We start from the raw sequence: 17062 nt of genomic DNA, 5'->3' as shown, positions 1-17062 counted from the left end.
CTTCATCTGTAAAATGGGGTTAAATAATCATTACAGAATTGTGAGATGGTGAGTTCATCTGTGGCACGTAACAGACATACAAAAATGATAGTTTTCTTTTCTTTCTTTCCACCCAAGTGGTATCACTCGTTGATCCTTCTTCTGTAGCAGTGGGGAATACGTCGAATCCAGAAACGCTGGGGGCAGGGGTACGGCCTTGAACCCAAGACCAGATCGCTTTATTTACGCCTGATAGATATCTTCTGGGCTTATTGTTGCAGCTCACTGGGGTCCCTTTGCATCACATTCTGTCTCATGTCATATGTACACTTGATCAGCATGCTGGTAGTGTCCCCATTCCAAGTCAGAGGTAGCAGGGTCAGGATGGGGCTAAGCAGAGGCCTCTTTGTTGCCACCCCCCAGACCCTAGGAAGTGGCAGGTGCGTGATTAATACTTGCTGAATGTCAAATCAATGCGTGGATAAATCTAACTACCGAGAAAGTGGTTCAGTAATCAAACTGTCTGGGTGAGTTGGTGAATCTCCCTGAGCCTCAACCGTAAAACAAGAGCATTAATACCTGTTTCATTGGGTGGCTGTGAGGATGATGAAATGCTCCGTGTAAAGGGCTTAGCACAGACTCAATGCCTGTTTGCCGCTTTTAAGTTGTCATCATGATCTAGAGAGTTCCTCCTGTGTTCTCGGCCAGGGGGTGGCCAGGATGGAGCCGGGCTGCTTGAGGGTGGGAGAGTAGGAAGAAGAGAAATTGAACACACTTGATGGGTGAAGGGGTGTGTAGGTGGAAGTCAGGCCCATCCTGGTGCAGACTGCGGTATTAGCTGGCCTGTGAGTTTTTCTATTTTGGGGAGTTTGTTTTTTAACTTCTTTTAAATTGTGGTAAAAAAATATATAGAATACAACATTTGCCTAGTCAATCTTTTTTACATGTCCAGCTCAGTGGTAGGAATTACATTAATCATGTTGTACAACTGTCATCAGCATCCACTGCAAATTCCTGTCACCATAAACAGAAACTGGAAGCTTCCTAAACAGTGACTCCCCCTCCCCTTCCCTCCTGTCCCTAGAAATCGGGCCTGTGAGGTTTTCACTGAGAAACCAAATTCACATTCTGCCCCCATCCCCAGGGAGCTTGAAAGTACTCACACATTCTTACTTTTTATATCTCCATCTAGATTCTGTGAGGACTTTGGGGCCCACCAAAGCATTATTCCAGAACACGTACAGCTTCCTGGATGACAGTTTTTCCTTTATGACTGCCTTAGTTATCTAGTGCTGCTATAACAGAAATACCACAAGTGGATGGCTTTAACAAAGAGAAATTTAATTTCTCACAGTCTAGAAGGCTAGAAGTCCAAATTCAGGGCGTCAGATCTAGGAGAAGGCTTTCTGTCTCTTTTGGCTCTGGAGGAAGATCCTTGTCATCAGTCATCCCCTGGTCTAGGAGCTTCTCTGCCCAGGGACCCTGTATCCAAAGGATGTGCTTTGCTCCCAGTGCTGCTTTCTTGGAGGTATCAGGTCCCCTCTCTCTCTGCTTGCTTCTCTCTTTTATCTCTTGTAAGATAAAAGATGATACAGGCCACACCCCAGGGAAACTCCCTTTACATTGGATGAGGGATGTGACCTGAGTAAGGGTATTACATCCCACCCTAATCCTCTTTAACATAATCTCATCTTGCCACGGGCAAAGATTAGGATTTACAACACATAGAAAAATCACATCGATCACATAATGGAGGACAACCACACAATACTGGTAATCGTGGCCCAACCAAGTTGACACACATTTTGGGGAGACAAAATCCAACCATGACAATGACATTCTTGGTGACATGTAGGAAAATAACCTCCATGTGTCAGAGGCATGTATCCAGGGTGGTGGTTTCTATTAGCCTCACCCCACTCTCACTCCAGGTGGGGGGAGGGGACACCCTACCTGAGTCTCTAGGTTTATTGCTCCCTTGGCGCCTTGTCCCCTGAGCACACTCACATGACCCTCTGTCTAGAAGGAACCACAGTTAAGGCTGCCCTTGTCCTCTTGTCCTGTTTGAGGCACCATGTCTATGGTTCTGCTGTAATGTTGGATCTCTCTCTCTCTCTACTCACAAAACACCTGGTGATCTGCTCCTGTAAAGATTACAGCCTAGGAAACCCTATAGGGCAGTTGTACTCTGTCATATAGGGTTGTTATGAGTCAGAATGGACTCAGTGGCACACAACAGCTCACAAAACACTTCCGGTCCTACTGAGCCTCCACGTCTCCTCGATTCTGTGTATTCAATCTCTTGACAAGCCCTGCTCTCAGAGGGCAGCTTGGCCATCTCCATCTATCTTGCCGTTTTTGCTTAGACTTCAGAAAAGGCTTAACCAAGCAAATCGAGCCCCCAAAGTAATAGAGTGACAAATTAGGGAAGTACAAGCGTCTGTGGTTGCTCTGGTTTCGGTCACGTGGGTATTTTATGAACTGGCCTGGCTGTGAGACCAGCTGTCGTTACCCTGGGCTGCATTTTGCAGACGGGGAGGTTGCTGCTCAGAGGGCAACCTCTCAGCATCGTGATGACGAGAACCTGCTTCCATCCCAGGCCTGAGCAGACGCTCAGGAAGAAAGCGGCAGAAACGGAAAGGGTCTGTTTCACCGGGGCAGCATGTTGAGTGCACTGCCCGCCTGGTCACCCAGGTCCACCCTTTCTCTCCCATGTGGAGTGCTTTTCCCTTACTTTTACAAAGCGTGAGATTTGCAATTCAGTGTTCTGAGAAGGTGTCTCAAATTTAAACCGCTGCTAGAGGTCTTGCAGTTATTTCAAGTGGAAAACACACTCGATACTTTCACTTGTCATATGTAAAACCGCTTGAATACACTCTGCTCTCGGCGTTGTATCTGGAAGAATCTAAGTTTTCCAATGCATTTAGTGGTCAATCTGAGTTTTGTTTTCAGGCCCATTGCTTCGAATCTGGTTTGTCTGGAGTATTAGGTATCGAAAGCCTGCAGTTAAGATCTTGTAGTGTCATAAGATCACCGGGCTGCTATGGAGGAGCTTTGCCTTAGAACATCTAAATCCATCTTGGCTCAAGTGCCCTCTTTATGAGGCATTCTTAATTTCTTAAGGTAATCAGTTATCACTGAGCTCCAGATTCTAGTAATCTGATGCATTCTGCTCAGTACATAAAGACCAGTAAGTTTAGTAAAATGCCTTCCAACAATGGTATTTAAGGCCCACCCTAAGGAGGCATTTTTCTTGAAGCATTTCCTTATCCATCAACTCTTTCTGCACAAAGGAGATTTTAAAATATGTCATTTCGTCTGGCGTTCTCAAACAAAGTGCCTGGCGTGGCTGCTGTCCCGTTGGCACCGAGGCATCACCGCCCTTCACGGCTACGCGGATGTGAGTGAGGCAAGAAGGTTCTTCCCGTCTAACTCGGGGCTCGCGGGTGGGAAGCAGTTGCCTTTCTCCAGATAGATGGCTTGACCTGTAGTCCTCATCATTGACTGTGGCCTCTCTCTGAGCTCTCAGTCTGCCCGTTTCAGAAAGTTCCTACACATCCTCAGAGTTTCTACAGTCCACTTGGCACCAGCTGAGAATTGGAGCAAGTGCCCGCTAGCAGCAGGCATCACTTTTGGCCGGCTCTCTGCTTACCTCTCCCACCGAACCTAGCGGTCTCCTCTGCCTTCCCGGACCTCTGCCTGCGGGTGGTTCCCTGAGTGTTGCTGAAAGCCGATTGCATAATATTGAATTCAGCCCCCGCTTCTCTGTCGAACTGTGCTCTCCAGCTCAGCCAGCACCCTTCATTACATGTTGAGTATTTCCTGAGTCCTGAGGATGCTTCATTTCCTTTTCACTGACATTAGTGTTCCTTAGAAAAGCTATATCTACACAGTATTGTGGCTTTTCAAAATCAGAAAACTTAAGAAATCTCCTGAATCACCGAGTCGTGATTTGAAAGGAGGCGGCAAAGTCATCCCATTCAATAGAAGGCGAAACTGAGGACTAACGAGAATCATGTCTTTCCAATTAGAACCTCAGTACAAAACCTTCTTAACCAAAAACTCGCCATTTAATCATGATTTTCACATCAGTTTTGTTACATTTATACATTTTATATTAATATAACATTCTTGAAAGAACCAGTAGTGTTTGCCCGTGTGTTGCCAGTGGAGAAACTGAGGCAGAGGAAGCGAGCTCTCTGTGCTGTGAGCAGGTCACGGGGCCCATTCTCTTTTCTGGCCCCAGGTTCAAAGTATTAAACAGAGATTCATGTTAACTTTGAGTAATGGGTTAAATATATTAGGAACCCAACCATCTTGTTTTTTTGGAGGTTAAGGACGGCTTTGCTTTAATTTTTAATGGATTTAATTTTAAAGTACTTCTAATAAAAAAACAGCTTCACGTGAAACCTAACATGGACGAGTGTGGAGAACATTATGCTGAGTAAAATAAGTCAATCACAAAAAGACAAATATTGTATGGCCTCACTATTATAAAAAGTCAAGAATAGATACACACACAGAAAGCAGAATTCTTTGATGGTTACTAAGGGTAGGAGGGAGAGGGAGGGGGAATCACTTTCTAGATAGTATATACTTGTTACTTTTGATGATGGGAAAGGCAATTCCAAATATGGCTGAAGTCAGCACAACTTGACCAAGATAAATAAAAACACTAAGAAGTACACAAGAAAAAGGAACAATTTCAGTAAATGCTGTAACGTATACAATTTTGCAACAACAGTAAAAACAACCAAAAAATATCTGTGTGTTTACATAGGTAGATACGTATGCGTATATGCGCGTAGGAAGGCATATGCGAGTAAATGCATGGCATGTATAGGTGTATCTTTAGCATATGTATATGTATGTTTGTGTGTGCTGCATATATATCCACATATATAACAAACCACATAGGGGGCACAGTTATGGAGCCTTCCTAGACATATCCAGACAACTCTTGGGATTGGCTTGGAACCATAATATCAGGGGACAACTTAGTCAATTGGCATAACATAGTTCTCAAATATAATGTTCCACATCTGTGATCATTAAGCTTGTGTGTTAGCTTGGCTGGGCCATGATTCTCAGTGGTTTGGCAGTTATGATGTAGTTTGGCAGTCATATGATGATGTGATCACTTCCATGATGAGATTTGATATAATATGATCACCTCCATGATGGGATCTGTTGTGAGTAGCCAATCAGTTGAAAGGGCATTTCCTCGGGAGTGTAACCTGCATCCTATATGAGTGGACTCTCTGGCAAGGCTCGTGGCTTTTGCTTGCTCTCGATCCTGCAGCTGATTCCTGTTCGTCTGACCTCTGGTTCTTGGGACCAGAGCAGCTTACCTGCTGTCTTGCCTACCAGTCTCGGGATTTGTTGGTCTTCGAAGCCTGTGAGCACGTGCCCTGCTGTCTGACCTGCTGATTTTGGGTTCGCCAGCCCCTGTGGCTGTGTGAATCAGGAGAAGCCTCCAGCCTGACCCAGGAACATGGGATGTTCCATCCTTTACAACCACACGAGCCATTTCCTTGATATAAATCTCTATATATAGATATTCATACACCTTACTGGTTTTGCTTCTCTAGAGAACCCAGCCTAAGACAACATCCTAGTTTGGTGAGTAGTGTCTGGGGTCTTAAAAGCTTGGGAACGGCCATTTAAGATATAACTATTGGTCTGTACTCGTCTGGAGCAGAAGAGAATGAAGGAAACCAACAACTCAAAGAAGAAACTATTCCACAGGATTAATAGCCCGCATGAACCCTGGTCTTTTCTAGCCTGAGATCAGAACTAGATGGTGCCAGGTTACCATTACTGACTGTTCTGACCAGGGCCCAGATAGAATGGGAGAAGAACGGAGAACAAAATTCAAATTCCTAATAAAGTCCAGACTTACTGGACCAATAAAGACTAGAGGAACCCCAGAAACTATCACACTTAGATACCTTTTGAACTTGGAACTGAAGCTATTTCTTCAGGTCACCTTTCAGCCAAAAAATAGATTAGCTTATTACATAAATAGTATCACCCATGAGTAATGTGTTCCCTTAAATAATTAACTAAATGAGAAGGCAAGGAGGGGCAGGGAAGCCAGAGCAATGGAAACAGAACAAACAGGATGGAAATGAGAATGCTGACACACTGTGAAAATTGTAACCAATGGCACGGAACAATTTGATCAGAGTTGTTAAAGGGGAACCCAATTTGCTGTGTACACTTTCTAAAACAATAAAATATTATTTTTAAAAAAAAGCTTCAATTTTTAATTAAAAAAATAATAAAACAGAGTTAGGAAAGAAGGTATCAACTTATTGGTTCACCTTTTTCAAACAATTAAGTTGTATTTTAAGATTTTTTTTAAACCTCAGCATTTTTTCTTATAAATGAATTGCTTAATAACTCCTGATTGAGACTGTGTTGTTTGCTGATTTGTATGTGCATAGGTCGATTTGCAAATGAATGCGTCCTCCGTGTTTTTTTTAATACGTGTTGTCAAGAGTAAGAAATACTTTTACAGCACTGACTGGCCTTAGCCACTGACCCTTTGTTTCTCATTGAAATGGAATGTGGATATTTGCTTTGTTTTTTTAATGTTCATTCAGCGTTCCATCCTGTCAGGGAAGTGGTGTAGCACCCGTCCCTCCAGTGAAACGGTGATTCATTTGCTGATTTCCACCTGGGACCCGGGGCTTTGTTCCCCAGAGACCAGCTCGCCATGAAACGCTATGCCCCACTCCCCTGCCCAGAGCACTCTGCCCCGAACTCCACCACAGAGCCCGCTCATCCGGTCCACAAATAGGCAGTCATCTTCCTGAAATAATCATAGAGCAAGAACATATTATTTCATTGCTGTTGTTGTTGGTAGGTGCCGTCAAGTCAGCTCCAACTCATCACGACCCTGTATGCAACAGAACGAAACACTGCCCGGTTCTGCACCGTCCTCTTTAAGGGTCTTCTTCTTTTTCAATGACCCACCACCTCACCAAGCATAGTGTTTTTCTCCAGGGACTGGTGGTGTTTAGTAACCTGGACTTCAGGCCAGTATGGCAGTGTGCGTCTCGCGGAGACGTCCGGAACTGACCTCGGGGGAGGCCTCAGAGATGGCATTACCCTCAAGGAATTCCGACGGAAATGTCAGGATGACGCATTCTCAGCAGTGCTGCTGACTCAGGCGAAGAAGTCGAGACTGGGTAGGTCGCAGCGATGACCGTGAACCAGGGATTCCCAAAAGCACAGGAGTGGATGCTCCGTTTGACTGGGGCAGGGCAACACTGGGGACTCCAGAATGCTGCTTCATCCCCCTTCTCTTCACTCTCTGTCCAGTCGAGCTCAGCGCCAACCACGCATCTGGTCGCAGGGACACTGGGTCCTCAGAAACAGGCTCCTTCTGCAAGCCTGGCCTCAGGGTCCCTGCTGTGGGCCTCAAGTTTCTTTGGCATCAGGGAGATAGGTGTTACATGAATCCCCGCCAAGTCCTTGTGAGAATGAAGGTATAACGTGCTATGGAAACGTCAGGTGGGTTCCTCAGTGGTTCTACAGTAAAACCAAAACCAAATGCGTGGCCGTCAAGTCAGTTCTGACTCATGGCAACCCCATGAATTACAGAGTGGAACTACTCCATAGGGTTTTCTCGGCTGTGATCTGTACGGAAGCAGATCACCAGGCCCTTCTCCTTCAGTGCTGCTCAGTGAGTTTGAACCACCAGCCTGTAGGGTAGTTGATTGCAAACCATTGCACCACCCAGGGAGCACTGTTCTACAACAAAACCCAAAAATAACCCATTGCCATCGAGTTGATTCCAACTCATAGCAACCCTATAGGACAGAGTACAACTGCCCTATAGGGTTTCCAAGGAGCGGCTGGTGGATTCAAACTGCTGACCTTTTGGTTAGCAGCCAAACGCTTAACCACTGTGCAACCAGGGCTCCGTTCTACAACAAAACCAAACGTGTTGTTGTCGAGTTGATTCCGACCCATAGCAACCCTATAGAACAGAGCAGAACTGCCCCATAGGGTTCCCAAGGAGCACCTGGTTGATTCAAACTGCTGACCTTTTGGTTAACAGCCATAGCCCTTAACCACTGAGCCACCAGTGTTTCTGTTCTGTGGCAAGGGGCCATGAAATAGATGCTCTTCAGTGGAAACCTGCAGGGGTAGTGTCTCCTCAGCAGCCCTTTTCCTGACTGGGAGGCAGGTCTCGAGCCTGCTGCTCCGTTGGCTGGTGCTGATCTGCCTTGGAGACCACCCAGAATAAGTCAAACTCCCTTTATCAAGACAGCACAGCTGGGGTGACACTGTCTAGTGACGGCAGGCAGCGCTTACTGTGCACTGAAGAGAGGCTGGAGAGGCAGGGGCTGCGACGGCCCTCCCAGCAGCTGTCCCTGGTGGCAGGCCCGCATCCTAGAGCCCAAGGCCAGCCGAGGGGCCCAAGGCAGGTGAGCCTTCAGATCCTTTGGAAACCAACTGAAGTAAATCAAATTCACAAAAGACCAGGGCATCCAGAATGACTGGAATTTAGTGTGAAATGCAGACAGGATATTCATGTTTGCAGAATGGAGCTTTCTCTTCCTGTTGGCAAGTTTCGAGGAGTCAGATTACAGTTTGTGGGCAAGGACTCAGAGGAGGGACAGGTGAGATGACCACGTGGTAACGGCCTGAGCACCCCGAGACCAGAGCAGCACTCAGGCCCCCAGGAACTCCCTTCCCCATGTATAGCCAGTTAGCTAGCTCCCTTCTGGGACACATTCTTCAGTTAGTTAACACATCTGGTGAAGGTCTGTTTTGCATTGATTTCTTAATATAATCTGCAGCTGTTGCTGTCCAGTTGATTCTAACTCATAGCAATCCTATAGTACAGAGTAGAACTGCCCCATAGGGTTTTCCAAGGAGTGGCTGGTAGGTCAAACTGCTGACCTTTTGGTTAGCAGCTGAGCTCTTAACCACTGCGCCATCAAGGCTCCATATCCTGCAGAGGACAGTCTAATTTCCAGAGTCGTGGCCCGGTATGGGAAAGTACCACATGCTGCCCGTAACCACACATTTGTGGTTCATTTGCATTTGATTATACACAGCCTTGTGATGGCTTATTTTTGCTATCATTTTGTTTCTAATTCTTCTCTTTTTTTTAATAATTTTTTTAAATTTTGAGATCATTGTAGATTCATAGGCAATTGTGAAAAAGAATACAGAAAACCCCGTGTAAACTTTACCCAGAGCTGTCCAGTGGTAACATTCTTACAAAACTATTGCACAGTGTCACTGCCAGGATACTGACATGGATACAGTCGAGATACAGAACATTCCATCATCACAAGGAGCCCTCTTGGTGCCCTTTTATAGCCACGCCCACTTCCCTCCCCATGAATAAGGAAGACTGAAGAAGAGTTGATGCCTTTGAATTATGGTGTTCGTGAAGAATATTGAATATACCGTGGACTGCCAGAAGAATGAACAAGTCTGTCTTGGAAGAAGTACAGCCAGAGTGCTCCTTGGAAGCGAGGATGGTGAGACTTTGTCTCAAGTACTTTGGACATGTTATCAGGAGGGACTAGTCCCTGGAGAAGGACATCGTGCTTGGTGGAGAGTCATCGAAAAATAGGAAGACCCTCAAGGAGATGGACTGACACAGTAGCTGCAACAATGGGCTCAAACACAGCAACGACTGCGAGGATGGCGCAGGACCAGGCAGTGTTTCGTTCTGTTGTACACAGGGTCATTATAAGTTGGAACTGACTCGACGGCACCTAGCAACAACAACCACTTCCCTCCCACCCCCCAGCCCACCACACCCATCTCCTTCTTAACCCTTGAGGACCACTAATCTGTTCTCCGTTTCTGTAATTTTGTCGTTTCAAGAATGTAATGAAATGGAGTCATACAGCATGTAACCTTTAAGGACTGGCTTTTTTCACTCAGCAACATTCTCTGGAGATTTGTCCAGCTTTGCTGTGTGTCGGATGTTTTTGTTGTTGTTGTTGTTAGGTCAAGTCAGTTCCGCCTCACAGCAACCCTATGCACCACAGAACGAAACACTGCCTGGTCCTGCAGCATGCTCACAATCATTGTTATGCTTGAGCCCGTTGTTGTAGCCACTGTGTCAGTTCATCTTGTTGAGGGTCTTCCTCTTTTTCGCTGACCCTGTACTTTACCAAGTGTCTTAGGCTGGGTTCTCTAGAGAAGCAAAACCAGTAAAGTGTATAAATATATGTAGAGAGAGAGATTATATCAAGGAAACAGCTCACGCGATTGTAGAAGCTAGAACGTCCCAAGTCCGTGGATCAGGGTAGAGGCCTCTCCCAAGTCACATAGCCACAGAAGCTGGCAAGCCCAAGATCGGAAGGCTCCGACTCAGAGGCTGTGCAGATCGACGAATCCCAGGTTCTGCAGATAAACTGACAGCTCAAGTCCCAAGAACAGGAGATGAGACGACAGGAAGCAGCGGCAGGATCCAGAGAGAGCAAAAAGCCAGGACGTCTGCTTATATACAGATGCAGGCCACACCCCCAAAGAGACTCCCTTTCATCTGATTGGCTACTCACAGTATATTCAATCATGGGAGTGATTACATTAAAACACGGAGAATCATGGCCCCACCAAGTTGACACACAATCTTAACCATCACACCAAGCATGATGTCCTTCTCCAGGGACTGATCCCTCCTGACAACATGTCTGAAGTATGTAAGACGTAGTCTCGCCATCCTTCCTTCTAAGGAGCATTCTGGTTGTACTTTTCCCAAGACAGGTTTGTTCATTCTCCTGGCAGTCCATGGTATGTTCACTGTTCTTTGCCAACACCACAATTCAAAGGCGTCAATTCTTCTTCTGCCTTCCTTATTCATTGTCCAGCTTTCGCATACATATGATGCGATTGAAAACACCATGGCTTGGGTCAGGCGCACCTTAGTCTTCAAGGTGACATCTTTGCTTTTCAACACTTTAAAGAGGTCTTTTGCAGCAGATTTGCCCATTGCAATGCGTCTTTTGATTTCCTGACTGCTGCTTCCATGGATGTTGCTTATGGATCCAAGTAGACTGAAATCCTTGACAACATCAGTCTTTTCTCCATTTAGCATGATGTTGCTTATTGGTCCAGTTGTGACGATTTTTGTTTTCTGTGGTCTTTGATCTTCACCAGTGAGTGCTTCAAGTCCTCTTCACTTTCAGCAAGCAAGGTTGTGTCATCTGCATATCGCAGGTTGTTAATGAGCCTTTCTCCAATCCTGATGCGCCTTTCTTCTTCATTAGCTTCTTGGATTATTTGCTCAGCGTACAGAGTGAATAGGTATGGTGAAAGGATGCAACCCTGACTCACACCTTTCCTGACTTTAAACCACGCAGTATCCCCTTGTTCTGTCCGAACAACTGCCTCTTGATCTGTGTACAGGTTCCTCATGAGCATAGTTAAGTGTTCTGGAATTCCCGTTCTGTGTGTCAGTAGTTGGCTCCTTTTATTACTGAGTGTATTCCATGGCATGGATGAACCCCAGTGTGTTTAACCATTCATGTTGAAGGACATCTGTTGTTTCCAATTTGGGGCTATTATGAACAAAGCTGCTGTAAACGTTTGTGTACAGGTTTTCCTGTGAACATAGATTTTCATTTCTCTGGGATAAATGCCCAAGAGTGCAGTTGCTGGGTTGTGTGTAAGTTGCATGTTTCATTTTTTAAGAAACTGCTGAACTGTTTTCCAGAGTGACTGTGCCATTTTACCTTCCCACCTGCAATGTATGAGAGATCGAGTTTCTCCGCATCTTCACCAACATTTGGTGTCGTCACCATTTTTTACTTCAGCCATTCTGATAGGTGCACAGTGATATCTCACTGTGGTTTTAATTTGCATTTCCCTGGTGTCTAGTGATGTCTCCCTGGGTGGCACAGACAGTTAAGCGCTCGACTGCTAACCAAAAGATTGGTGGTTCAAACCCACCTAGAGGCACCTGGGAAGAAAGGCCTGGCGGTCTGCTTCCAAAAGGCCACAGCCTTGAAAAGCCTATGGAGCGGTTCTACCCTGCACACTTGGGGTCACCATGAGTCAGAATCGAGTCAGAACTGACTCAGCAGCACCTAACTACTCGTTTAGCTTTCTGGTTTAATGTCTAATAATGTTAAATAAACATCTTTTCGTGTGCTTATTTGCCATCTGTATATCCTCTTTGTGAAATGTATCTTCATGTCTTTGCCCATTTGCTAATTGGATTATTTGTGTTGTTACTGTTGAGTTTTGAGGATTCTTTATACAGTGAAGCCTGTGAGAACCGGAACGCGACGGGGCTGCCTTATTTTTCTGAGTCTTGCAAGTTCTCGCCTTTGACAGGGTGCAGTCTTACCACTTTTCTCTTGCTCTCTATTTTTGGAAAATATTTGCGTTTTCCGTCTCTGACAGGTTTCCGCCTGACACAGGTTCTGGTTTTCGCAGGCTTTACCGTCTGTCCTAGATATCCCTGTGCGTAGGAAGGTGCCTGATAGTTATTTGTAGACTGAGTGACTTGGCTGCTCATGTGGGGCCTGGACCTCACAGAGCGAGGATTCTGAGACCGTGACCAGGAGACCCCCTGAGAGCCTGACTCCTGTGGCCGTGGAAGTATCAGCTCTGTGGCCACAGAAGTGTCAGCCAGGCGCTGAGCTTCCTGGAGAGGTGTGGTTGGCGTTGCTTTCCCTCCCTTCTCCATGGTGAGGTTAGGAGCAGAGGGCAGACTCTCCCTGAAGCCCTTTGAAACGTGAGCCCACGCATTGCTGTGGTTTGGGCTGAGGCCTTCTCAGATCAGCACACACCTTGGGGAAGTTGGGGCAGGGTGTCCAGCGCATTCACCCCGTGTCTCCTTTGACACAGGAAGATCATGACACCATGGAAGCCGATCTGGACAAAGACGAGCTGATCCAGCCCCAGCTTGGAGAACTCTCAGGCGAGAAGCTCCTGACCACAGAGTACCTGGGAGTAAGTACCACTTCAAGGGGTGGAGGGTTCTAGAATAGAAAGGATACATGGCACCGTTGGTGTATTTAGCATTCCCAACAGCACGTAAGAGTTTGGTCATCTTTGTTAAAACCCTGTGTTGAGAAGGTCCGTGTTAGACCATTTGCCTTCAGTGGCCCGGAAGTGCACGGTGGCCCTGGCAGCCTGTCACGATAGATGGTGCACAGAGGAGGGACTGGGGAAATATAAAAGGCACAGGCCAGGGGCCTTCCTGATATCTGAAGGGATGCTCATCCTTAGTAAGAGTCATGGAACCGTCCAGCGTTCTAATTTTTGAGTGCCCATCAAAGGGCAGACTGGAAGATTTGAAAGTCACCAGCACATCGGTGGTGGCTGAAATCACCAGAGCAGATGAGATTGCCCACTGAATCAGAGTGTGGAGCGGGAGAGAGTGGGGGCAGAGGACAGGGCATGCCAGCACGTCAGGAGTGGAGAACGACGAGGGGCCCCGGAAAGATAAGAGGAGCCACCAGAGGGGCTTGCGGAAAGCCAGGAGAGTGTGATGTCATAGAGACAGGAGCGCAGGGTTTCCGGATGGATGGAGTGGCCAGGCAGAGCATCCGACAGGCCTGTGACAGGGCCGTAATCTGAACACGGAAAGACCGGTGACTTGGATGCCCAGCCAGCTCTGGGAGGTGCAGGCTTCTGACCCCAGCTAACTCGGGAAGGGCGTGCGTCAGGAGGGAACTGCCCCTGACAGGACAGAATGGCAGTGTCAAGGGCTCAGAGGTGGCTCACCACGCTTTCTCAGTCAGAGAGCAGTGTGACAGACAGCAGGTACGATGCTGGGGCATGAGGCTTCTGAAGACAGGAACACCTACAGGGGATGAGCACCACTCTGGAGTGCAGCCCTGGGTGAAGGCCGTTGGCATTAAAAGAGGCTCTGGAATTTTGAAGCTGGTGGTTGGCTGGCTTAGTTACCTGGATCCCAAAGTCTCCTGGAATTAGGCAGCGTTGGTGATGGCGAGGAGCTGGTTGCTCAGCAGCTGGCTGGCATAGACAGTGACGGGGAAAGGATAAAGATGGGCATGCGGGGCCTGAGCCTGTGGAGGGCGAATGGAAACAGAAAGCCTCCGTCCAGGCACACTGCCACCTCCAGCTTCAGCTCCTTGCCCCTACAGTGCTCCCCTGGTCACCTGGCCCGCTTCTCTTCCTCGTCTCTTCCTCATTGTACAAGGAACCTGCAGGGGCCCCAGCAGGAGTGCAGTGCATGCCACCAAGTGGTGGCCCTCGAGGCTGGAGGGGCAGCCGAAGGCCAGTTCGTGGAGGCTTTGAGGCCATGGTGAGGGCTTGGGATTTGACTCTGTGTGAGCTGGGAAACCATCAGAGGTTAAGAGCAGAGGATGACCTGGCTTTTATATATCCACTTACTCTGGCTGCCTTCTAGAGAACAGACTGTAGGGGCAGAAGTGGAAGAAGGGAGGTGACTGTGGAGTCTGGGGCCAGGTAGCCACTGTGATCCTCAACCTGTGCCCCCATCCCTGTCCTCAGAATGTATCGAGGCCTAAAGGGATCGTGACTGACCGAGGAGGCTCTGTATGCATGAGGTCAGGTGGGGTGCTGGAGAAAGGTCCGAGGTGAGGAATCCAGACCTCCATTACCGGTTGGGGTCTCGAGTCATGCGAGGCCTGTGCGTCCTCTGAGAGAATGCTGGCTCTGCCGGGTAGGACGCTCCCACCTCATGTCAGACGATGAGGAACGCGATGAGGAGGCCCGTGGGTGCAGCGTCCTCAGAGGGCAGGTGGTGACGTCTCTCAAGAACAAGGTACCCATGAGGCCCTGACGGAGCCAGCCCCAAGTGTGAGGACTTACCCAGACACGTCACACACACGCGCCCTGCAGGGTGTTCAAGGCAGCTTTGTCTGACATAGCAAGACCGGAAGCAGCCCTCTCGGTTAAATACGTTCTAGCACCTTTGCACGAGGAAATGCTGTGGTGAGACCTTGTGTCGATGTGGTGGGGATTTTTAACAATAACAACAACAAAATAATCTGCAGAATGTGCTGGGAGCAGAGGGCCTGAGTCTGCAAATCAGTCCACAGCCCCGACCGAATGGCACCTGGAAATGGTGTCGTTTTGCCATAGCACGTGGTACTAAGTGTCCTTGGTGTGTATGTGCTGTCCTTCTACCAGAAGGAAAAGTTTTAAATCCAGTCAGCTAGAAGTTCCACACAAGCTCGCTCATCTCATCACTGTCAATTTCCCCTCAGTGGAGATGTGATAATAAGAATGAAGGACAGAAAGGATCCATCATAGATGTGAAGACCAGATGTACTCGTCTCCTGCGGCTTCTGTGACAAAGTATCATAGACTTAACACCAGAAATTTATTCTCTCACAGTTCTGAAGGACAAAGTCCCAGATCAGTTTGTCAGCAGGACCGTGCTGCCTCCGGAAGGGTCCTTTCTTTGCCTCTTCCTGCTTCTGGTGGCTCCAGCATTCTGCGGCTTGGTCTGCATAACCCCCAGCTCTGCCTCGTCTTCACATGACCTCTTCTCTCGGTGTTCTCTTCTGTCTTATAAGGACACTTGTTGTTGTTGTTAGGTGCCTTCGAATTGGTTCCAACTCATAGCAGCCCTAGAGGACAGAGTAGAACTGCCACATAGCGTTTCCAAGGAGTGGCTGGTGGATTCGAACTGCCCACCTTTTTTGTTTAGCAGCCAAGCTCTTAACCACCACGCCACCAGGGCTGCATAAGGATTCTTGGACTTAGCTAATCCAGGATGATCTCATCTCAAGAGCCTTACCTTAATCAAATCTGCAAAGGCCCTTTTTCCAAATAATGTCACGTTCACAGCTTCCAGGAGTTAAGACGTGGACATAGCTTTTTGGAGGTCACCATTCAACACCAGTACTCTAGGCCACATCCAGATCCCAAACACTTTCAAGCTTTATTAGAAAATGCTCTGTAGGGAGCAGTAATCACTGAGGCTGTATGCATGTTCCCCACTCTGCTGCCTTTTTTCACAGTCACCTGAAGCCGCCCTCAGTCACCAAGCCTTGTGATTGGAAATTGTCATCCCAGCAGCCTGTGTGCCACGCCTTTCATTCTAGTGGTGCACGCAGGGACTTTACGTTCATGTCCTCTTAACCGCTTATGACAAACCAGGGAACCTGCCAAAGATAGAAGGCATTTCACTGGGGAGTGCGTGCCCCCAAATCACGACTCCAGCCCCCAAATCACGACTCCAGCCCCCATTCGGACGTACTGGACATACTGTAGATTTTTCAGGATCAGTTGAAAGATGCCGACGTCTTGACCCATTCTATCAGCAAACTGTATTCACATGGTTTTTACTGAACCTGTGCCATTTGCCTAACACAGCTGAACGCTAGAGAAGTTTAGGGCACAGCTGCTACCTTCAAGAAGTTTACAAAAGAAGGCACAAAGCAGATAAAACAGCGTGCTGTTGATGAGTGCCTGGCAGGTATCACCCTGGAACATCAGATCTAGAAGGCATCTAGTCCAGGGTTCTCAAAGTCCCAGGCCACCAAAATGTGGGTTAAAAAAGCAGACTGGGCCCCGTCCCAGGCCTCCTTAACCCTAATTTCAGGAATTGGTTATCATGCGCCTCAGTGATGGGGGCAAGGGTGAAGGTGCAGCTGGGGTGCATAGGGGTTCAGGGACAGAAGGAAACAATTCCCAGGATTCCTGAGCCCAGCAACTTGCCCGCTGCTCCACTGCTGCCTGAATAGCATTTTGTGCCACCCCCTCCCCTGGCCTCACCCCACCAGGCCACACTGCCTGTCCCCGCCCTCTCCACGTCTAAACGGATGGCTTCTCCTACACTGCAGAGCCCGGGCCATGGAACATGCTGAAGAGCCACAAGTCACTTTTCCTAAGTTTGAATAAGAGTTGGCAGTTGTCACATCAGATTTCTTGCTTACTTACACCCATGTTCGTTGCAGCACTGTTCACGATAGCAGAAAGAGGGAAACAACCTAGGTGCCCATCAGTGGACAAATGGATAAACAAATGATGGTATATTCACACAGTGGAATACCACACAATGATAAAGAACAATGATGAAGCCGTGAAACATAACATGGAGGAATCTGGAAGGCATTATGCTGAGTGAATTTAGTCAGTCACAAAAGGACAA

At 47.6% G+C, this 17062-nt stretch overlaps 1 protein-coding gene across 1 annotated transcript in view; it reads left to right on the top strand.

The window, feature by feature from the left end:
- The window catches only part of ARMC9 (armadillo repeat containing 9), a 152406-nt gene that overhangs the window by 100126 nt on the left and 35218 nt on the right, over positions 1–17062 (top strand). The window contains exon 15 of the mRNA XM_023724514.1: positions 12817–12921. Within this exon, the coding sequence (XP_023580282.1) occupies positions 12817–12921 (105 nt within the window). The remainder of the gene's footprint in view (positions 1–12816; positions 12922–17062) is intronic.

This window comes from Trichechus manatus, unplaced genomic scaffold (genome assembly GCF_000243295.1).
Source record: "Trichechus manatus latirostris isolate Lorelei unplaced genomic scaffold, TriManLat1.0 scaffold00249, whole genome shotgun sequence".
Classification (NCBI taxonomy): Eukaryota; Metazoa; Chordata; class Mammalia; order Sirenia; family Trichechidae; genus Trichechus; species Trichechus manatus.
Note: the sequence above shows the minus strand (reverse complement) of the source record. Positions and strands in the feature narration are given on the sequence as shown.